Genomic DNA, 24,519 nt, shown 5'->3' on the forward strand with positions numbered 1-24,519 from the left:
TCGGTGCTCATTTCACCACCTCTAAACTTAGCATACCAATCCTTGATGGTTTATTTTCCTGGGGCAGTGTTCGGAAACCCGGCATCAAGCCAAGTGTTTGCTTCAACTGTATTTTTTCCCTTCAAAAAGCAATATTTTATTAATTATATGGAAAAATTTTCAATAACAAAAGTTGCTTGACTCAAAATGCTATAATTCACAAACTAATGATCCGACAGCTGTCAAATTTATACACGCATCTTTTGATGGTTAGAGCTAACTAAAAATATTTGAAATTATATGGATTTTATTCTAGTAGCGCCATCTATATATCAGGCCGAGGACTTTTCAATTGACCTGTTATAACAAATGGAAAATATCTCGACGGTTATATTCGCTGAGGATACTTGCTGTTAAAGACGTTATCTAGGAAGGAACCAAAACATTATAACAGACGCGTGACAACATAAATAGCTGAATACAGACATCGAAACTAAAAATTAATAAAAGCAAATCACTGCTTAATGAGTTCGCATATAATCAAAATTTAACAATATTTAACAAAAAATGCTACAATGCTAACACTGCCATGTTAATTATCTTGGAATGAATCTCATTGTAGCTCTGCAGCAAGGATTACATTAAAATGAAAATAATTCGAATTGTAAAATATATTGGTTAATTGGGAAACAATCTCAATGATTCTTACGTAATTATTTGCTGTTGTAAAATCAAGCTCTAAAACTGATATGTCCATACTATGGAATACAATGATGGGGATGTTCCGTGAGAAGCAATGAGAAGTAAAATACATAAGGAGCGACTTCATTCTCATGTTAATATCGAAATATTTCAACTTCTGCATAACACTTGAGCAGGAAACATGCTTAAAAGAATCAAACCATTTGTTTTGATAGTGCAGTGAAATATACTTCACTTTAACAGAAAAACAGCAATGTTGATGCGCAAATTACTACACTATAGAGACAAAATAAGGACCGATGGATTCTCTTAGATACTAGCCTAGTTTCTATCTTTTATCAAAGAACATTTTCAATATATATGACCAATAATTTATATGAAGTATTAATCAATACATGAACATTATTACCATACAGATTACACAATGCCCAATGCATGCTCCTAGATATAGGGGATAGACAATATAATGGAGGCACTAGCTTCCTACAGTCAAGTATGGAGGAGGTTTCGTCATGATTTGGAAGGCAATATCGTGATTCAGCTGGTCCTTGAATAGGTGGATGTATTGAACAAGAATGGGAACATTCCGTCAAAAATAATTCGTACACTATTCCGCGAATAATTGCAGCTGTTTTAAAAGTAAATGATGGTTCAATAACTTATTTATAATTAAATATTATGTATATGTCAGGTGTTCGTATTATTTTGTCCATCATATATACCTATGTTATTGTAAAAACACATTATAGGTTAGTTGGTTACTGACTGCAGTACAAGAATAAACTGTGACGGCAATCTGTTTTCAATAATTAATTCAAACAAATGCAAAATCATGTTGATCATCATATTTCATAAGACATGATTTAATAATTATCGATATCAATAAATAATTATTCTTGTTTTCAAGCTTTGAAATATAAAAGCCGATCTGTGTTTTATTATTATTATGAACGACGCAAAAAGAAAATACAGGTTGAATAATAACATAACCTAACTCCTTTATGCAGTATTTTAATATCGTCACGTTATCATGGAACGAAACAATTCCGAATCAATTTGCATTTTATCGAAATTCCATGCAAATCCATTTCAATTTCCACGGAAAGGGTTTTAAGGGGCTCGAAAGATTTAATAAACGTAATCGAACACATTCGAAAGAAAATATATCACTCCCCAGGAAGCTATCTGGCCATATAATGAAATTCTTACGTTCAATTACTCCATCTAGTAAGGTGTGGGTTCGCGTATGCTGCACGAATAATCGCATTAGTTTCTATACATTTCGCTTTAATAGTGTATTTGGTATAATACGGAAAAGATTGCCTTTAATATATTGCCTTTATTTATATTGATTATTTTGCTAACAAATATGGTATATTAGTTATTATAACATATATTCGATAATACATTAAATATTATCAGTATTTAATAAAACAAGTGACAATATTTATTGAAAATAATCGTTCCATTATTGCTACTCAGCGGAAATTGCCTCAAATATATCTGGCTTCGTTCTGGAAGACAACAGACGGCTAGTAACGCCGAAATGTGGTTCTGGTGCGCGATAGTGTTGCAGTCTTCAGAAATATCATTTCGGAGATGTGGTTCCCAGTTATACATTTCTGCACGCACTTTATGGCGAATTTTGAAAACTGATTTGAAAATGTTCTCGTACAAAATTCAGTTAATTCAAAAATTGTTACCGAGAGATCCTGATCAACGAGTTGAATACCGTAATGCAATCTTAAGGCTGTCTGGTGAAATTGAAAATTTTTCGTTTAAATTGACAATGAGCGACAATAAACAGAACGGCCGGTTTTGAACAACACAGAATCCTCAATTAATTCATGAAACATCATTGCATCCACTAAAAATAACTATATGGCGTAATATTCATGTTGGAAACATCATTGGTCCCTATTTTTTTTTGAAAATGACCTGATGAAATGAAATGAAAAATGAAAAAAGGTGTTGCAGTTACAGTTACTGCTGAACGGTACCAAGACATGATTCGAAATGTTCTTGAGCCTGAAATGGAAGAGCAAGGACTAGAGAACATGTAGTTTCAGCAAGATGTGGTCACAGCACACAGAGCTCGTTCAACAATTCAATTATTGGATGACGTTTTTCCACGAAGACTAATTTTGTGAATTGGCGATTTAGCATGGCCAGCCAGATCTCAGGATTTAACAGTACCAGCCTTTTCCTTATGGGATTTTTTAAAATCAAATATTTATGTGAATAAGCCCCAAACTATTGTACATCTTAAAGACAATATTCGTCACGAAATTTAAGATATTCAGCCTCAGATGTTGCAAGATGTCATGAAAAATGCCTTAAAAAGAGTCGAAAGTTGCATAGCGAGACGCGGTCACCATTTAGCCGATATAATTTTTCAATCATAACGAGGAAAAAATGTAAAGACCAAGTCAACTTTCTGTGAAAACCAAGCTAATTTGTCTTTCCTTTGAGCAAAGTTAGAGGCAATCAAAATGATAGCAATACTTTTGCCCCACGTTGTATAAACTTGAACATGATCTGCCCAGCTATTTTCCTACCATTGAGGTGAGTGAAGCTTAATGACTTATATCTTTTTGCCGTAGTACAATATTCACACTACACCAAACTGCCTCTACCACAATACCACGTTTATGAATCTTTTTGACAGGACAATACCGCAGAATTTAAAATAGGTTCGAATGCTCTTTCAAGCGACACTTTAGTTTTTTTCGAAAAGATACGATTTCAGCAATCCTGCTTCAAGTTCCGCTGCAATAATTTACATATCTTATGGATTATTTTCTCCAAAGGCTTTTTCAATAACCGCTTTTTAGTAGTCAGTTTGTGCACTTGGTCGATTACTTTAATAGTAGTTTCTTAAATAATTTGAATTACAGACTCAACTTGTTCTACCGGCTTGTCAGGTTTTTTAAATAAAATTATTTTTGCGATCTCCGAACATGGAAATCGCGATCGTGTTTCGGAAATTGTTTTATATCAACATGAAGATTGCCTTGCGTAGCAGTTATTTCAATAAATCATGTCAAATATCATCAATTCCAGGAGCGTCTTTAGTCAGGTATATCAATTCATTGTTCTATCCACTGTATATTGTATGTCGTCTGGTTGAAATATACTTGCTATTTCATTTTGTATATATATTCTAAAATCTGACCTTCTAACCCATAGTGAGATGCTGGAAGATTAATTAGGAAAATGAAAGATTAATACAAGAGGCTTTTAGGAAAATATTTTCCAGTTTTACTGTTTTACAACTTCTCTATTATATGAAAAAGTGTTAGAAATTTTTACAATACATTCGTAATTAGTCTCTAGGCCCTAGAGTTTGGGTGCGTTTTAAACATCTTCTTGTATTGTTTCAATGCTGTGTTTGATATGTTTTCTTAGCGCTCTGTTAATACGGAGCCTGAGTTCCCATTTTGTTGCTCGTTTGGTGGATGTTTTTTATTTATTTTCTTTAAGTTTGATAAATTCTGAAAAAGGTGAGGTGATGAACCACACCAAATTTTACGGTTGAGGTTTTTCGGATGGAGTTTCTATATTTGCGTAACACCGATACGACCTGTATTATCACCTTTTCCCACCTCATCTTTAACTAAGCAGCGGTTGTCCCGAAACCAACAGGACCTGACCCACGTATACACGTGTGCGATATTACGTGAGCATGGCTCCTATTAATACGCGCACGAGAGGGCGCAAAAAGGGATCATATTAATTCCTGGGGGATGGCGCCGCGATAATGAGACCCAATTAGGTTCTCACCGCGCAGCACCGTGGTCCGTACGCCCTCTCCCGGCCATTACCCTAATTAACCGACTATTTGGATTTTAATTAAATCGTTTTGGATTGTTTTGAATTATACTACGACGACGAAGATGACCTTAACGACGAATATTAGTGGACCCTTTTGTCTTTTAGTGCTCGTTAGTTTTGCTAACCATCTCTTGTTTCCAGGGAATTGGGTTTGGCTCTATGTTATGTTCAAACTTCCCTGCGGCCCCAACATAAAGTAAACAAATAAGGAAATGTTGTTTTTATCTATAATAGGTTTATTATCACATTTTGAGGGAGAATTGATGAGGCATTATGTGACAAAATTCATTTATTTTCTGATTGTTAAGTTTATTGTTTTTCATTTTGGGTACATTAGGATTGTAAATTAATTTCCTGTCCATTAGACCTTATTTTCTTCATACATTTTTTTCAGCACTAAAGATGTTAATATAAGAGTCATTATTTGTAAGAAATTTACCTTAGTTACAGGAAAGGTGCTAATGAAAGTCATCAAGTGCTGTAAGAAATTTATAAAGACGTGATTTCACATTTTGAAACTACATTTAACAAAGTATGTCTTAGAAAGGTTTATTGTAGTGTTTATTGAGTTAGTTTAATGAAACATGACTGATTGCTATTTACATAAAAATAAAAAGGATAATAATACAAGTAGTATATTTTGATTCATTATTTTACATTATTTTCGGCAACTTTTTCTCGTTTTTCTGATAACATAGCGATTTTGTCGCATAGCGATTTTGTCGCATGTCAGCACTAAATCTGATGAGTACGCTGGGTACTGCAGAACTTTTTGTTCGAGATGCTGCAGTATATTCCTCACAACTTTGAAAACATGCAGTCTAGCCTTGTCATACAAGAGGGTGACACTAGGTCTGTAACTCGCTATTTTTAGTTTTTTTTTTTGTAACAATATGTCATTTAATTTGGTTAATCAACATTGTTAGACATCCACAATAAAAATTATTCGATTTTAATATGTCGCAATACTCTAAACCTAGCTGATCTCGTCATATGCAAAGTAAAACTTTATGGTCATGCATATTCCGCATCGGTGTTGCTATGGATGATCCGACTTGTGAATATAGATCCACTTTTCATATGTATTTACTGGAAAGTTGTTCTTAATTCTATTCCGGTTCAAAGTTTGTGGGTAGATTAATGTGGCATGTGAGATAATGTAGGATTTAATTGTCGATGGTCTAATAACCTTTATAAGATTTATAAAATTAGTTAAAACCTATATGGAAATGTTTAAATGAAAGCTACCAGAAGCTACTTTAAACCTGCTGTATTTATTGAAGTACATTTTGATTGATATAATGTGGCCTGACAGAGCAACATTTTCGTTCTTAACAAATCTAAAATACTCGAATGACAGAACATATGCAAAAATCCATTCTTCTACAAGTGTTACAAGCAGACAAATCGTGAGTTTTTACAATTCTTTTTGTTCATGTATTTTAGGATTTACAAAAAAAACTTAAAATTTTTAATGATATGATCCTATTTTAATTCTATACATTTGTTTATGCAAAATATTAAAAATCTAAAGATTACTTTAAGAGGATCTAATGTTATATACTTCATATACTCAAACATTAAGGACTTACCTAGTGATTCTGAAGTGTTTGTTTTTCTTCTATCTTTTACCATTGGAACGGAGCGACGATTCAAAGGGTCCCTCTTAGGAGGTTCTTTCTTGGGGAAGGTGATTAAGCTGCCAAACTGTTGATTGTAGTCCCTTCGCTTTTTAACGTAGGTGTTGATTTTTGCTGAACTTTTTCTTAGTATTGAAGCATTCTCTTCATCTCTTATATGATTTTCATTGGCTGAAAACATATTTTAAAATGATATTAACGTTTTTTAAATGTATGTCATTATACTAACCTTCGATTCGAAGTTTTAGATCTTCTTCCATTCTGCAGAGCGTATCTGACTTAATCTTTTTTATTTGGATTTCAATTTCCTCCAGTTCTCTATTTGAATCTCTCCTCCCCAGATCGACTTTTTTCGGTGCCTCATCTACTTCCATCATTTTATAATTTACATTATTTGATCTGTTACTGACACCATCGTTACGTTCTTCCACCTTTTTAGTCTTTTCAATAATAATTTTTGAAATGTTTTCTTTACAACTGGATAAAGAGGCGTCTAGCATTTTGTTTTCAATTGGAGATAGAATAGATGCAGCATCATTAACTTGTATTTGGTTCAAAGGTAAAAAGGATGGGATATTTTTGACAGTTCCTCTTTCTCGTAAATTTATGTTGTGATCCTTCTTAGAAGGTGCTTGGGATTCTAACGATGCAGAAGTGCCATTATCTACTTCCATTTCGAGGTTTTCGTCTTTGGGTATTATTTTATCCGAAACTGGATTGCTCTTTTCTTTAGAATCAATATCTTGGTCAATAACCATTCGATTAGCATCACTGGAGGTATCAGCTGTTTTAGTATTTTCCAAAGCTACATTTTTCGTAGTACTGAGTTCAATTTCTTTTTGGGTTAAGTTAGTTATGCTAGAACTAACTGTTGACAATGATTGGAAATCTGGTAGAACTTGAAGTTTCTCCACTGCCTCCTCGATCTTAGTTTCTGCGGTTGCGATTTTGTGGCTTTCATTCGGAGCCTATAAAAGGAAATTTATTATGTAATATAATAGATTAAATCATGATTATGGGTTATAATTAAGATGTGTATGAAATATTGTTTAAGTTATTTTAATTGACAGTTTTTTGTTCAAATTTAAATACTTTGTGAGTTAAGTAAAGGTTTTTTTGTAGTGTTAACTACATCCAAACTTGATATTCAGTGTTTTATTCATGTCTTTTATAGTGTTAAATCATATTTTGTCGTGTTAAAAAATAATTTTATAACCATTTCCTCTACAAAATCTACAGTCGATTAATTTATAATTTTTAATATTTATGGTAGCTACGCTCTGTCGAATACTACAGCAGAAAATCTGTTGATTTGAAAAAAATACGAATTTAATGCTGAATATTAATAACGCTTTTGGTCTAATGTTATAATTGTTTGACATGAAGTGAGTAGTTCCTAGCGATGGAAAATATTTTTAGTTATGTTTTTATGAGTTTTTTCGATTTAAAATTGAATTGGTTGAATATATTATCAGTCTTTGACCAAAAAATGGCTGCTCTTCTGATTCAACGTTTGTTTCTCATAAGCTTGTTTTTTGGGGCAGCATTAAAATTGTAAAATTTTGTTCGTGACAATTTGTAATTGTGGGGAATTTTGCTCCACTCTAAAAATACTTCGAACATATGTTTTATTGAGATTTTGGCCATTACTGACTGAAGATGCAGCTAGCACAAGAAGAAATAGTTTAAATTATAAAATATTGGTTAGTCCACCAATGTTTGAAGAAGATATTTGAATGACACGAAGTCTTTGTATATTCGAAAAGAAGACAGAAAAACTAGCAATTTTTGCACCGTATTGCTGTCTTGATAGATACATATACGTATCTAAAACGTATCCATTCTATTTAAGGGTAATAAATATAAATTTGTTTTTGATTATGTATTGTCAGAGAAAAATAATATATAAATTTAATACTTAAATAATAGAGGTTCTAATGTCTTAACTTTTTCTAATAAATGATTGTTTGTTTGCTTACTATATTAGCGATCAATTATTGATTAATTTATTTTAGCGTCAATCAATATATTACATTACTACTAGAGATGTTTGTTTTATATACATGTTTGTACTGAAGACAAAACGTAGAAAAGTACTAAAGCTGTTATATGAATGATAGTGGTTTAATTCGATTGGGAATTTGGAAACATTATAAACAAATACACAACACAGTTTAGGTTATAAAATGGCCAATACTTCCGGTATAAAAACATAATAGTTCAGTCACGAGATTTGCACATTTGTTGCAATAAATGTTATTACGATATTTGTTAGAAGAGCGAGTAAAAAATAAGTAACTGCAATAGCAGCTTCATTCGCAGTAGAAGAAAAATAAAACTGTTCAAAATTATCTGCTATATTTTGATTTAACAAAGATAAGTGCATAGAAGAAGAGGAGTTCATGTAATATAGTTTCAATAATCTAAGCTAAGTAGAAACTAGAGAACTTATTACAATCGTTTGCTAAGGAAAAATTACAATATTCTCATTGAAACTGTCACATTTTTTCATTTGGATCGGTTATATTAGCTCTGTCATTTTCTCGATCTAGGAAATTACTATTTAGATTTTAAGCTTATATTCGTTTTACTTTAGCTACAATTTGAAAAGAATACATTCAAAAAAGTGTATGCTGTGTTCTGTTCGAAATATATATATATAGACATATATAGTCTATTCAAAATAACAGTGAACTTACGTCATCAAGATGTTTAATGTATTGCCTGCCGCAATTTGTAAATTCGTTGTATCAGATAATATTTTACCTCTAATTTTAGAATAAAAGGGACACAGTGTTATCTGAGAAGTTCGAACATGTAACCGAATCAGCCAGCAAAGTCGCCCGGTTGTAGAACGTCTGCAATATTCTTATAATAACTACTATAACCTGTAGTAGTATTAACTGTATAATCGGCAAACGTTGTTTTTACGCTTTGCTTGTTTTAATAAATTTTAAATCGCATCTTGTTATTATTCTGATTGAAAATACCGAAGTCAGACAGAACAGATTGGGTCTCTAATCAGTTACTTCGAATAAGAACGAGATAATGGAGGCCAGCAAAATCCGTTAGAGAGGTAACCAATTTTACATTTAAATATTAATTGCTGTGGTTTTCATTGAATATGTTTTTCACTGAATATTAGTATAGACACGGTCAATGAAATATGTTAAAAAATGAAAAATAAATCTTGGATTCACCGAAAAGAAACCACCCTCATACGAAGCGGGTGACGACCTTGATCAAACCTCTATCAAAGATCAAATATATGAAATATATAAAAACAGTGACTAGTTATTTCAATATAAAAATAATTTAATACAATTGTTTCAGAGGAAACTGTTGAAAAGTTGAGTCTGGAAAGTACCGAAGTGGAACTTCCAGACATTCCAGAAATTCCAAGAATACAATATTTAAAAACATATAATAAAATCCAGGAATACTGTCAATTACTGTATTTAGATGAGATTTGATGAAATTTCAGGATATGACCAATATACCCAACTCATGGAAAGCTAATAATAAAGATAGTGTTAAGACGAAAGAAAGTTGCTCGAAAAAGGTAAACGTTGGAATAACAATTGATTAAGTTTTATTAGTCATAACATTTATTAATAACTCATTGCAGATATATTGTTCTTCATGTTGGAAACAGGAATGGTTAATAATACCTTCGGTTTGGATGAACTCGATCAGACATATTGAAGAAGAAACTGAACACTTGAATTGAAATTTTCTGAAGATGGGATTATGATTAAATTCTGACAATTTCTAAGACAGGGTGATAAGGGGTGGAAATCACCAAGGACGAATATATAATTAATATACGATAAATGTAGGAAATCTTATTGTAGAGTGTGAATGATTTATGTGCTTATATATGTTTGTATTGTTTCAGAATATACATGAGCATTTGGTAAAAATGTGCGAAGAGAGAAATAATACTGTTTTGCTTATATGGTAAATACATTAGGAAGAAGGCAGTGATTAAATCTAGTTTTATTAAAAAGGATGTACATAGGTAGTAAAAGAACTAACTAAGGAGAAATACAGTGATACTAAAATGATTTTAAAAGAAAATATTGTACCGAAGGAAACAAGAACTATGCGTAAAAGTAAATGTGCTCTCCCATGAAAGTAAAATATATTACTTGGTATAGAATTGTTAATTAGGTGGATTAGGCCCCCAGGGGGCTATATAAAAAATCGCACATAGAAATCTCATAGATGGTATGGAAAAGAGTTCAATGTAAATATAATCAAACACAACCCTAACCTACATACTATTATAACTGTATAATTAATTGTAGTTTTAAGTCCTTCTATAATACATGCATTAGATGAACTATAAGATTAAAATAAATTATATTCGATAACGGTATTTTTGTTTCATTATTTTACTTAGATTAGACTTTTGTTGTATGCCATATGGTATACAACAAAATGGTAATATTGCGACGTTTTGATGTTATTAATTTAAATGACGCGAGTTCACTGTTTCATTGAATGGCCTTATAAACACTTCTTTTAATATAAAAATGTATACTTACTTCCTGTTCGTGCATCCTGCCAAGTTCGTCTTCGACTTCTTTCCTAAACTCACCAACAACACTGTGAACAAACGGCTCATCCTTAGGAACAAAACTGTCCTTTTTCGTTTCACTTCCATTAGCACTTTCATCATTACCACCACTTTCTACCTTACCGACATCTAATTCAGCTGTCGATGTCTCACTATTCTTGTCCACTGCATCACCACCAACAATCGATTTAACCACACTATCGAACACCTTACTTTCGGCGAGCCTTATGTTAAAGTTTTCGTTTACAGTCCCACCCGTGTCATCGTTGCTAGAGCTGGTGTCGCTAGTACCCCCGCATTCGCTGCCAGAGTCGCAGTTTGTGCTGCAACTGCCGTTCGGCGAGCCTCGGCCTTCTTCAGCGCCATTTTGAAACTGGCCCACCACTTCGATATCCAAGGATTTGTCGTGGAACACTTTCTGGATGTTCTCGACACTGTCCAGACGATTGACGCTGTCAAATTTGTCCACAGGCTGGAAAGAAATGGACATTAATGTTTCTGACACTTGACAGTTTTTTTTCGCATTATAGCAGATTCTGATCTTTATACTTAGAATATATTGTAAAGTTTATGGTATATTATTGTCCATTCGTCGAATAAAATTTATTCTATTCGATGGAACAATACAACAAAACACTGTATTGCAAAAATTATCCCCACTATAAACAACTTTTGTTTAACCATAAAGGGAAATAGTCTTAGTGTACATTCATATGGTATTATTTTTCAAGGATTAAATCCATAAACGTAGCTGGTTGGGTGAACAATGACAAAATCAATAGGAGTTTGATCAAATTTATTAAATATACTTAGATAGTATTTAAGGGCATCGGGTACATTTGAAACTTCACGTTGAAGCGTCACTTTTCAGTATTTGTTATTTTGTCGAAGAGTGAAACATTGTTTGAGTATGTTGAGAATGTCTGAGTAAGTACCGAGTAAATCGTATTTGTGGGAAGTTTTACTTTTTCACTTTAATTTGAACAAAAAGGCGGCTGAAGGTCATTGAAGCTTATGGTAACCATGTTTCGTCGATTTTAACATGTGAATACTGGTTTCAACGTTTTAAAAGTGGCTATTTTGAGACCGCAGACAATGAGCGTTTTGGATAGTTAAAAAAAATAAAGACGAGGATTTGAAGGGATTATTCGATGATGATCCATGTAAGATACCAAAAAAAAAATTACAAGAGCTTTAGGAACATTGAGGCCAAGAGGCTAAAACATAAAATCAAAAAAATTATCAATAGAGATCGCTATCGACTAGAATTAATGCGTTTGATTTCATTTTTGACAGCGCTCAATTTCAAGTTGATAAGCCGGCGAAAATATACCGTCGTATTCTCCAGGCATTGCTCCATCTGATCACTACTTGTTTCATCATATGAGTGGAGATACCAAAAATTGTCCAATTTGAAGATAGCCTCAAGAGATCCTCCATTCTTTTGAGATGGAATCCCTAAATTGCCTGAATGGCAAATAAGGTAGAGGCTAATGTTGGACAATACTTAATACATTGTACAAATTTTTTAATATTGCATAGGCCTATAATTTATTAAAAAACAAGTTTAATGATGGTGAGGAATTACTACATTTGGAGTGTAATTTTGATTTAATTAAGTAATAATTTTGATTAAGATCATCAAGCATCGACAATAATAAATTGAACGATTTGGTCAACTTAAATATTTCTAGGTTGATAAGTTAGAAGTTAAAATCAACACAGCACCACTATGGACTGTAATTAATGAACTTAAAAGCAAAATTGTTGGTAAAATAATCGTTATATTCTCGTATTGCACTGTCCAATCGGATGATTATATATATGTAATAGTTTGGGTTCAGGCAGAAACACTCAAAAACTATCAGGTACATAGAATTATTGAACGTATCTTTGGTAGAAAAATAAATATGCTCTGTAGTTTTCATATGCCATGTTTGGCACGAATGCTTGATATATAATCTAAACAAAAAGATTACAAAGTAATATGTAGAAATATTAACATCCCATATTTCTTAGAATTAATTTAGCATATTCTTCAGAATTAAAGGAAGAATGAATAGTCTAAATTCAAAGAAATACGTACAGAGATGCTTCAAAATCATGTGCTGTAGTTTCATTGTTAAAAAATATTTAAAAATAAGTTTCATAAGACTTGCTATAGACAATGTTGTAGTAATACTTAATACAGAAAAACTCTATAAGAAAATTATGTATAATACAAAATATATCAGAATTAAAAAAATATATATAATCTTGGTTTCTGGTACCTTTAATGTGTTAAAAAACTCTGTCGACACTTGACTTATGTCTTGTGTTCTTGTTCTTTATTATGAAATGAATAATTAGTGACTTCCCATACATTTGAAATTAACTTATACTCACCTCATATTCCTCATTGTTATTGTTCGCATTATTCAAGGTTTCGTCGTCAAAATCCAGTGTGTGAGCCAGATGTTGGAATCCTGGATAGTTTGGATTGACGAAGCTCTTGGGTTTTAAAGTTCGGATATCCATCGAGGCACGTCTGGAATAGTCGTTACTTTCGTCAGAAGAATCGGCTGAATCGGATGGGTCGAAGAATCGGTCTTCATCCTGTGGGGAGGCTGATACCGAGGAACTGCAACTTTGGTGGGCTTCTGAAAGCAAGAATCAAATATTTCCAATTTCGGCATTCAAAAATTATTTCATAACTTATCTAGCTGTCTGTTATAGGTAAACATTTTTATTTCGTGTTGCGTGATCCACTTATAGTCTATGATTAATGGAAAACTTTCAATGGACAACAAGGTAAATTTAGATGGCAATTTGGGTTATTTATTAATGATCTCTACATTTTCTCGGACTTTTAATATTTAATTTTTGGAAAAAATTTATATCCTCTTAGCGTCTCTGTTTTATTATGGACATAATTTAACCCAATAAGTGCACAATATTTATTACAGGTTATATTTATATCTTATAAATTTTTCAGTTATGTAATTATTGTTCTTTAGATCACAATGAATGTTATAATGAACAAGTTATTCAAGATTGCTGAAACGATATAAAAAAGAAGTTTTTGCTACTAATTTGATGTATATTTTGTATCCATTATCTATTTGTAATTTGAGATAGTAAATAATATCTTAATAATAATATTTTTACCATCTTCGTCTATCAGAACATCATCTGGTGATTGGGGCATTTGATGTTGCTTGTAAAGTGGCGCTGTTTGGGCATTTTGCGCCCGAAACCGTAACCTCGCAGCCAGATTGCTGTTGATATTGATGCGGCTGTTTGTAATGTTGTTCAGCGCAAGCTGACGCTGATAGTTCAGTTGTTGTTCTTGGCTGTCGGTAGTAAGATTGGAGTTGCACCATCGCAACTGAAATAAACGAACGGACATTGAGTTGATTATTATAGACTGGAATGAATGAAAGTTCCTCACCTCTTGTGTATCGTTATGAACGTTGGTTATAGCAGCCACCTCTTCGATGGTGAGCTGCTGTATTTTCTTCGAGATGTTTTCGGTGTCATTGTTACTAACATTATCGTAGAGAGTGGTTCCGATATCCTAGAATTAAACCATAATATTTATATAAATACATTTAAATATAGTTAGTTACTACACAATACATTGGTTACTCTTCGAAAACTGGGTTATTGTGGATTAGTATTTGATACCTTGGATACTAAGAACATATTTCTGACATTATAGTTTATATAAATCAAATATAGAAAAATTGGCTATATTTTTGATATAAATTTTTTGTTTACTCGCTAAACAGTTAAATGTGCGCGATGACAGTGAAGAGCGTAGGCTCAAATGCAAACTACCATACGAACTGGTTAATAGACACATAGAGTGAAATTTAATAATTTCTAGAATAAGTTAGAATAGTATCTAGAATAAGATTTAGATTATAAACTGTACAGCAGATCACTTACTTAAGTGATCTTCTACATGTAAGGATGATTACATTATACAACGGAAATCAAACAATAATATTATCGCCCACGGGCAGATTGTTGAGTTTCCAAGAGATTAATAAAAAAATGTTTAATTTAAAATTTCAACGTTGATTTTTCCAATTTTTCCGTATTGCTTCCAAATTTAGAGGGTGCTACAGCCTAACGACGGTAACCTCGAAGTATTCCAAATGCGATACTTATGTTCTACCTACAACATGGGGTAAAAGTCCCACTACCACTTTGTTTTTTGGTTTTCATAAAAAGTTTATTTGATCTTCAATCGCTTTTGATCCGCTATGCAACTTTCGGCTCGGCTTCGCTGTAACTGAGAAACACGTCTCCGAATTGATGTTTCTGGAGACTCTGTAACACTATCGCGGACTAGAGCCATATTTTCAGCGTTACGAGACGTCCGTTTTCTTCCAGAAAGAGACCTGTCTGCTCTCGTACCGTACTGTCAAAAATTCGCATGTAAACCATAAATTGTGGTTTTGTGAGGTACTGGACGAGATTAGGATATTTTTGATGCCATTTCCGCTGAGTGGTAATAATGGAATATGCTGGTTCTTGTTTCCATAATAAAATTTGGACGTTTGCACAACACAATGTTTAAAGCGAAACTAAGATCAAGAAACTAAATATCATATAACCAAAATGGCACACAATCAAAATGGTAGCGGGACTTTTGTCCCATCTTATACATGCACACAAGTCGGTTGTTAATTATCGGTTGTGCGTTCTTCGCCACAGATACAGTTAGAAACAACTATTATGTAGTATGAATTAAATCGGTATCGTCAGTTGTATGCAAAAATTATCCTATTTCCTTAGTTATTATTTATTTTCTTATGAGCGTATTGTATGTAAAGAGAGAAAAAAGCATGTAACTAGGATAAATGATGGTTACCACAGGAAAATTCATTAGGGAATAGTCTCCATTCGATAAAAGCGATGATACGATATGTTGTAGAGAGACATAGCTGAAAAGGGAATTCAAAACTGGAAAGAAAAGGTTCGGTAATGGCCTTTTTTATCTTTACCGTTCAGGCCTGATACCTGCTAGTACGTACATATATCATTCTGATATTTTCTATGCTTAAACTTCGAATTTGAAGGTCATATATTTTTTAAAAATCATAGTATATATTGGTTTGGGAACAATATTTTAATTGAGATCGACTAACTGGACTTACCTGTGTGTTCTGGGAATAATTACTATTCTGTACGGTGTTAAGTCGTTTCGGTGAATTAATTACTCCATTATTACCATTATGAACGACCTGGAGAGGTCCTTCTACGGACTTGAGCCGCATATTCTTGAATTACTGCAACCAAAATATGTTATTAATATTACATTTCAATGAAATTAAAGCTGATATATAATTACATGTGATTAATATAGAATCACTATAAAAAGGGGTGTTTGATATGAGGTAAAAATATTTTAATTGTAAGAATATGTATATTATGACCTGTGCATAATTTTTATTATTTCTATGTGCATATACCTAAATACACATGTGAGATACACGTGTTTCGTTTAGTGACAGTATAGAGTATAACTCGAATTGTATGTTTGGTGCGAATGAAGTGCTCTGTAGTCTCAAAGCTTTGTAAGACTTATATCTGGGTTTGTGTTACCTTTGAAGGATCGGACCATGATTGTAAGTATTATATTTTACTATGACATTCATATTTTATTTTACTATTGTTTCAATCTTTGCCTTATTTTCGGATTGTAGAACATAGAAATGGCTTTCTATAAGAAGAAAATACTAATTGAGGAAATTGTAGCTGTTCTTGAAGAATTAAAGACAGAAGAAGCCATTTATGCAGTCATCATACCTCCTGAAGTAGATGAACTTACTGATGAAGAAAAAATAGAAGATGGACGTACGATTATCAATGACGGGTGTGATGAATTACTAGCAGATGTGGTGGGCACATTTAAAATTCATGCTACTATAGACCACAAAACAGTACTTGAAACTACACAAAATACTTCTGAATAAACGAAACAGAAAGTGAGACAGAAGTCAAATGTGTCAAAGAAATAAATAATAAGTTTGGGAATTTGACACCAATACAAATGTTTGAACTTTTCTTAGACAAACCAAGTCTGGATGAAATAGTAGAGCTTTCAATCAAATATGCTCAATGTAAAAGCAAACACACATTTGCTATACCACGTGCTAACTTGAAAAAATATATTGATATCTTTATATACTCTGTTTATCATTCTCTTCCTCAAAAAAAAATTACTAGAGTTTAGATGAAGATAAAGGGAACCTCTCATACGCAAAACAATGTCATGGAATAGATTTCATGAAATAAAGAAGTACATTCATCTTTAAGCTAAGAACTTTTTTCAACGAACTGAATAAACGGTTCATGTAGTTTGGTGTATTTTCCCATAAGATATCGATTGATGAAGAGATGGTGCCATATTTTGGACGTCATTTTGCTAAGATATGAGGGAAACTAGTTTGGTTTGGATTCAGACTGTGGTGTATAGCCTCAGCAGGAGGATATGTGTATCATTTGACCCTTATAGTGGAGCTGAAGACTAATGAAAACCTGGGTTTAGTTAACCTGGTTGTAACAAATTTGTTGAAAGTTGTACCATATTTTCTGATAACTTCTTCACTTGATAACAACTTCTAACTTTGTTGTCTGAAATGAAATTCTTTGGAGCTGGTACAGTGAGAGAAATCCGAGTAGCGAAAAGCCTTAGGGGAAAGACCAAAGAGGAATTTTGATTATATATTTCATTATAACAACAAAGTATTTGTTGTTAGGTGACAAGACAATTCTGTTGTAACAGTCGTTACCAACTTTGATACCATCGAGCCAAGAATGAATGTAAAGATATGCAACCGGAAGGAAAAGAAGAACAACATAGTTCCTCAACCAAATGTTATCCACCAGTACAACCAAGGTATGGAATGGGTCAGAATTAGAGGCAAAAAATCCATTGATTTCCATTTTTCCAATGGAATTGACAGTGCTATTGCGAATGCCTGGAAAATATACCAACTAGCAACATATGCTACTCTTAGTACTGGAGGGAAACCACCAATCTCAGAAAACACCAACCTTGGACACTCCAGCAAAAACAGATTATCAGGAGCAGTTAGGGAGGACAGAATTGATCATATTATAATTCGCAATTAAGAAAATGCAAGGAATAGTTGCAAGATTTGGGAAAGCCAGACGGTCTACATATACAAGAAATGTCAGATTCACCTTCACACAGAGTGTTGTTCCAAATTTCATGAGTGATGCTCTCAGTTTGGTAATTTTTACATATAATCAACAGCTTTCTACATTCTGAGCAAATAAAAGTATGTGATCGAAATATCAACAATTTCTTCTTTTTTTTCAGGAAATTCCCAACGTTGCGCCAGCTCAACATTATGTTTGGTGCAAGTATGGTGCTAATTTTTAATATTTATAATGTTATTTCAATTATTTTAAAATCAAATTGATGACAAATTACCTTAATATTTCACAATTTTTATTTTTGGGAAATAATGGGTTAATTCATTCATTCATTCTGTATATGTATAGTTTAATTTTTTGTTGCTCATAAACATTCAACCGCAATATTTGAAAAAATGCATCTAATGGAATAATTAAATCGTTAACTCTATTATTGGAGAATTTAATTTGTTTGATAGAGAATTATACGCTTGATTTTCGGACTCTGTTCGAAACTTCCCGTTTGTTTCATTCGTTATTAATGCGTTGTGTATGAAACACTTCAACGGGAAAATGTGGTTAGTTGCATTTAAATTAATGCAATAAAATTTCCATTCTTTGCGCGTATGAATGTTGTTTTCTACCTTTCTATATTCTAAATAAAAACAGTTCTTTTTTAATATACTAATTATTTGTGAATTTGCTTTTTAGTTTCGTAAATATCACAATCGTAGTTTATGTATCATTGTCAGTCTATAGCTGCCGCTTAAGGATTCTTCATCAAATCTCGTCACTGTTCTTAATCGGTTGCAACTGTTCTGGCCTCGGACAATGTTGGTCACTTATTTTTCAGTTGCTTCCTATGATCTTGATCCATGTTTGTTCTGGAGTTGCTTGCTGAGTTTTCTATACAAAAGGTCGATATTGCTACAGAAGTTTGTGAGGAATTCGTTCAGCTTTAATTCGACGAACGTACCTAATGCATTGTAACCTGCGTCTCTGAATTAGCTTCTCAGCTGAATTAGCCACTGCTTTGATTATGCTACCTCATATGAATGATTGCTTTCATTTCTAACAATATCTCGGAGAGATACATGTAGAATTTGCCTTTAGCATCGTTTTTGAAAGATCTCAAGCTTACATATATTAGACTGTAACATTGTCGGAGCTATAAAGAAAGACTGGGAAAATAAGGATTTTGGTCTTGATTATAATATTTCCTCTCTTCTACACGTACCATCTTAGGGAAGCAGAACTCTTGCATCTTGGCTTCTTCGGTTTATTCACCCGGAAGTACATGACTCTCTTTTCTCTATTACTGATCTCAAATACCTGAACTTTTTGCACAAATTCTTATTGGATTATATAAAAATTTACAAAATCAGGAGCTCCGTCAGTTGTCAATACTTTGTTTTTTCTTCAGTAATTCTCAAGTCATATGGTTCTGTATTGCGAACTAAATCATGAAGAAAACTAGAAGCGTCAACGCATCAGCGAACATCAAACCGATCAAGGAGTTGCTCCAATGCAAAACTATATTACGTATTTTTCATTAAATGGACGTTTTATTTGGCTTAAAAAACACTTGTTTTAAACGGCTTGCGGGAAACTCAAGGTAATATCATGGCGATTTCAATAATCTTCAAGAATGCCTTAATATCGGGATGATGAGCTTGAAATATCAGTTCTTGAACAGTATTTTGCTTGCAGAAATAATAATAGATCAACAAAAATTTGACCATGAGATAATAATAGTAGCTGATCATAGATTCATCATCAGAAATCGGAATTTAACTCAGTTCGATATTCGTTAAAAATAATCGCTAGAAAATGTTTAGATGTTAATTCCATCTTTAAACGGCATTAATGTTTTTTAATTGCAATTGGCACAATGTAAGTGAAGGTGTTTTGAATAAGTACACTGTCAAGAATAAGAAATGTACCTTCTTCAGAATGTCAGTTCCATCCAGCCCAAAAATCCCTTAAGAATAGCCATTCTCGATAAGTTCATTTCACTAAGGAACAGATATACCCCTATCATGTGGCTGATATTGCATTCAAATAAAAAGAAAATAAGCGCGCTGACTAGATTGTATTAAGTGTTAAACTATCTTTTTTTCTGCTTGACTAACTAAAGTGGGATTTATTAGAAGAAAACCAGCTGCGGAAGATAAAGCAAATTTTCTACCATCGGCCAAACACAGTATAAATTACAAGGAAAAAGTATATTAATTTACATTCATTACATACAGGACTATATAACATAACAGAAGAATTACTTTGAAGTGTTTAACTTGTTTTAATTTTGTACATACTCAATAGTTTTATACTTATATTCATTATATCATTGATTGTGTTAAAGATGTTTTTTAGATAGAAATATAAGTTTAAATAATATTTATAGCCGGCTTGGTGGCGCAGTGGTGAAGGCGATGGAACAGTCCTCCTACTGTTGCGATAGCCGCGGGTTCGAATCCTGCTGGGGCATGGTCGTAAATTTATGTTTATAATTGATTAATGTTTGTGATTGTCCTAGGCAAGAGTGTAAAATCCGACAAGGAAAATGATCCCAGTCATGCCAGTAACCAGGCTGGGTAAGATCGGATGTCTTCTAAAGTTGGTCGCTCGCCAGTCGGTAGGCTTAATGCTGAGGACCGTGGTTCGGAGCCTACGTTAAACTATAGGTCCAGTCCAGATAAACCCATAGTTGGTAAAAGGAGACTTTAATATATATAATAAAAAATATATTTATTTTACTTTTGCTCCTGCCAATTTTATATTTATTTTTGTCACTCTGTTAGATCAGCATTTGCGTCAATATTTTTAATATAATTTATACAATATATTTTTTCTTAGCGCATTTATTCTTTATTTACTTAACTTAGTGAATACCGACTCTAAAAAGTATTAAAAGTTGTTCAATTCTTGTTTCAATTGTTTTTTAATGAAAAAGTTAGTTGGAAGATCGTAGCAGATAAGTAGCACTAACGCATTATCCCGAAATATAAAAGACAACCCTCGTATATAATATATAATGTAACTAACCTTGCGATATTCAGATGATCGATTAGGCCTGAGGTCATTTTAGTGAGTGCTTATTTTGATCAAATTAATAGGCGTTGTGGCATATTGTTTCCAAATTAACAAGAAAATAAATTAAAATCATATCACGGAACTGTAGAATAAATTGATAATAATTACAGATTATTTAAACGAGTACATTAATAATATAGTAATTTAATTTAATTTTTTTGTTAAAATGTAATCGTGCGGGGCCTCGTTATATCTCCAATTAACATTAACCATCTAATTAGTAAATTACCTGCAAAATACATAATCCCGCCCGTTCGCACAACACTATCAAACCGGTCTCGAATCACATAAAAGCCAGGAAGTTTATTTGACATAGTCTCAATGCGAACTAAAATAGTTCGAAAGCGCCAACCGGGAATTATTGAATAGGGAACGTCGAAACCATATGGTTTACGTTTGAAAGCTTCGCGCTGAGAGTAAACACAGTGCATTTTTTTTTGTTTCAGTGCATTGAACCGATTCGAAATATTGACTGAAGCTATTAGTCCGTGTATCTGGATCACAATTAATATGAATACTTTCATTAAATTATATTTGCCTCTATCTATTATGTATTTACATGTATTTTGATCATTTTCCGTTCATTAAAAATACATTTACCAAGAAAAATTGGTACAATATATATTGATCAATCAGTTCGGTGGTAGACATTTCCTTACTGTTGAATTTTTCTCACTTCGTGTAAATATCTCGAAACCGTCAATTCATACACTGTTAAGCTGTCTGATTCCTTGAGAGTTTGAGCTGGGCTTTCATTCAATAAGTCTTACAATTCATGGTATTCGAACTTTTTGGTCTACCTGAGCATTCCTTGTCATTGGTCCCAAAATAACTATTTTTAAACCATTGTAATCAAAACCAACAATTGGGATTTGACGGAGCAGCATTATCATAAGTTTATAAAAGTGTTCGATGGGATTCGGCAGTAGATTTGTTCAAAAGTGCAATTTTGAACGTTCGATGATGAGCATCTGTATGCATTGAGTACCTCAATAATACTAAATAGAAAACTGTTACTTTCTGTGTATAAATCTCAAAATTATAGAATTTCAAAGTTAGTTTAGGCTGCTAATAGTTGTTTACATTTATACTCTTTATTCTCTAACCGAAATACATATAAGCACCTAATAATATATAAACATTAATCATTCTTTATTCTTGATGCGTGCTTAAATTGTTGATCTGATTTTAAATGATACTTGAGTGGTTTGTATTACGTACGCCTGCGAGAGTTCCTAGTTCAAAAAGCCTTTGATATTTGCCATATTGTACCGGGACGTCATGTAATATATAAACATTTACTGCTTGTTTGTTTTTTATGCATTCCTAAATCATTACACCGACTGAGATGAAGATTTAAAAGGGTTTGTTCATCCTTCTACCGCTAATGTTCCTAACCGAAAAAATCTATATAAATTAGTAGTTGTTTTTAGTTTATATTGTTCATTATGAAAATAGAATCGTTAATTAGAATGTCACATATGAATCATATACATGACTTTATTGACACTCCATAAAGCAAAATTAAATGTCTAGCTGTACTCACTAAGTGCAGCACATACTAGCTCAAACAAAAAAGTTATTGGTTTTGTAACCCGTTTATTGAAATTAGTTAATATATTCATTATTGTTAGTTTTCGTCTCCATTTAAATGGTTTACTGAGGTTTGAAGGAACCGAATTATGTTTGAATAACTATAGGCAAAATGTCAAAAGTTTGTATTGGTAAGTAATAGGCTTCCATATATTTTTTTAATAAATATTAAAGAAATGATTGTCAAAGGTCTAACAGTAATGAAAATGGTAAACTTTGTCATTAGAGTGGTTAATGGACGCCCAGACGGACTTATTGGGCGAGTTATTACAAGGAACAATTTTTGTTTTTAGTGGCATCAATATAATTTGATATGACGCTCGTGGTTAGTTTCTTTTGAGTTATATGGAATGTATGGGCTATAGAAATTATTCAAGATCTATTCCCTAACAGGACGATGAAATTTTGGTCAGTGATAGAAGCAAATCAACAATTTTAAACATTTGAATTTCAAAATTCTGTTCAAATTAATGGTGCTGTTTTTTAATTAAAATAAATTTAACTTTTTTCAGTAATTAAAACCAATGGCTTGAATTATGCTTTATTTTAGTTAACATTTTTTAAAAGCGTTATTGTATTTCTATTAAAATACAGATTGGGAAATTAGGTATGTGATTAGCATCGACGTTTGATAGTAAATAATACATTCGTAAGGTGGATATATGGTACGTAATGGAAATTCTCACATAGGTAATTCATTTTCCCTAAATTTTATTTGAGTTACTTTGTCTAATACTTTCAAAAATAACTAGTAAGGTATATTTTTTGTTATATTTTGGAAACTCCTTAAAAAAACTGGGATTTATCTCGCCTGGATCCAGATATTAACGTAGTCTCGTACCACGGCTCTCGACGTTAAGCTTCCCACTGACCGGCCAGTGACTTTAAAGCCGAGAAAGTGAAGTAAGAAACAATCAGAAAAGATATCTGGTAAAACAGCTTACCTGATGCTGGTATACAGTTTTTTGTTCATTTTGTTGTTTATGGCCTTGTGTTGTGTACAGCATATATCGATCAGGATATTTTAATTATAAACGAAATAACGATATTATGAACAAATACCTCTCGTTCTTTATAATGCTTTCGTTTTTTATATTTTTTATATGATTAGAGCTTAGTTTGTTCAACATTTTGGCTATAACAACTGTTTTGACTAATCTGCTTTGGCATGTAGCAGCAATATTATTAATTTGTCCTAATTTGTTACATAAAATATACATAATAATTTCTAACTCATAACATCTAGCATACATAGAGTTAAATATGTCATCATATAGATAATTTTATTTTTAGTTACTGAAATATAATAGATGTGTTCGTATTAATAAAATGAATAAGAAAGGTATATTGAAATAAAACTCATAGTAAATTATAGTAGTGATACATATAGCCATATGTTATTTTGTAAATACGTGATTTAAATTTGTGACATCAAAATGCCCCAATGTTGCCGCATCAACTCTGAATTTTAGTTCAGTTTGGCTTTGACATACAACAAAATTCTAATTTAAATAAAATAATTGAACAAAAATGTTATAAAATATAATTTATTTTAACATTATAGTACAATTAAAAATTACAGTTAATTATACAACCGCAATAGTTTATAGGTTAGAGTTTCTTTCAAGAATATTGCATAAGCCTGACAAGCGGACGACTTTGACAGGCTCATTCGTTTACGTATTCGAACTAATCAGAGAGCATTGTGTTTCTTTTTAACTAGAATAAAATGAGAAGATAAATATTGTCTGATTCTAAAACGAATTTACAAATTGCGGCAGGCAATACATTAAATATCTCGATGACGTATGTACAAAAAAATATTTGAATATACTATGTAATCGTTACCTGTATGCATGTATTTCAAAATATTTTCCTACTATAGTTTTTGTCGTGCATTCTCCAGGGGATGTAGAAAACGAAACTCTCGACGTTATGGTA

The 24,519-nt window shown here is 32.4% G+C and overlaps 1 protein-coding gene across 3 annotated transcripts in view; it reads right to left on the bottom strand.

The window, feature by feature from the left end:
• Positions 1-24,519, bottom strand: part of Schip1 (Schwannomin interacting protein 1) — a 612,769-nt gene that overhangs the window by 56,371 nt on the left and 531,879 nt on the right. For 2 of the 3 annotated variants that reach the window (XM_076400854.1, XM_076400853.1), the window contains 7 exons: positions 15,885-16,016; positions 14,168-14,293; positions 13,885-14,104; positions 13,123-13,376; positions 10,706-11,209; positions 6,385-7,123; positions 6,108-6,326 (listed from right to left, as the gene is read on the bottom strand). In XM_076400854.1, the coding sequence (XP_076256969.1) occupies positions 6,108-6,326; positions 6,385-7,123; positions 10,706-11,209; positions 13,123-13,376; positions 13,885-14,104; positions 14,168-14,293; positions 15,885-16,004 (2,182 nt within the window). In that variant the 5' untranslated portion in view covers positions 16,005-16,016. Of the gene's footprint in view, positions 1-6,107; positions 6,327-6,384; positions 7,124-10,705; positions 11,210-13,122; positions 13,377-13,884; positions 14,105-14,167; positions 14,294-15,884; positions 16,017-21,214; positions 21,316-24,519 lie in introns of those variants that run through there. The other variant, XM_076400855.1, reaches the window with a different exon arrangement.

The sequence above is a fragment of the Rhynchophorus ferrugineus genome, unplaced genomic scaffold (assembly GCF_030347505.1).
Source record: "Rhynchophorus ferrugineus isolate W39M unplaced genomic scaffold, kcgeb_rfMv2 rfM3, whole genome shotgun sequence".
In the NCBI taxonomy this organism is placed as follows: Eukaryota; Metazoa; Arthropoda; class Insecta; order Coleoptera; family Curculionidae; genus Rhynchophorus; species Rhynchophorus ferrugineus.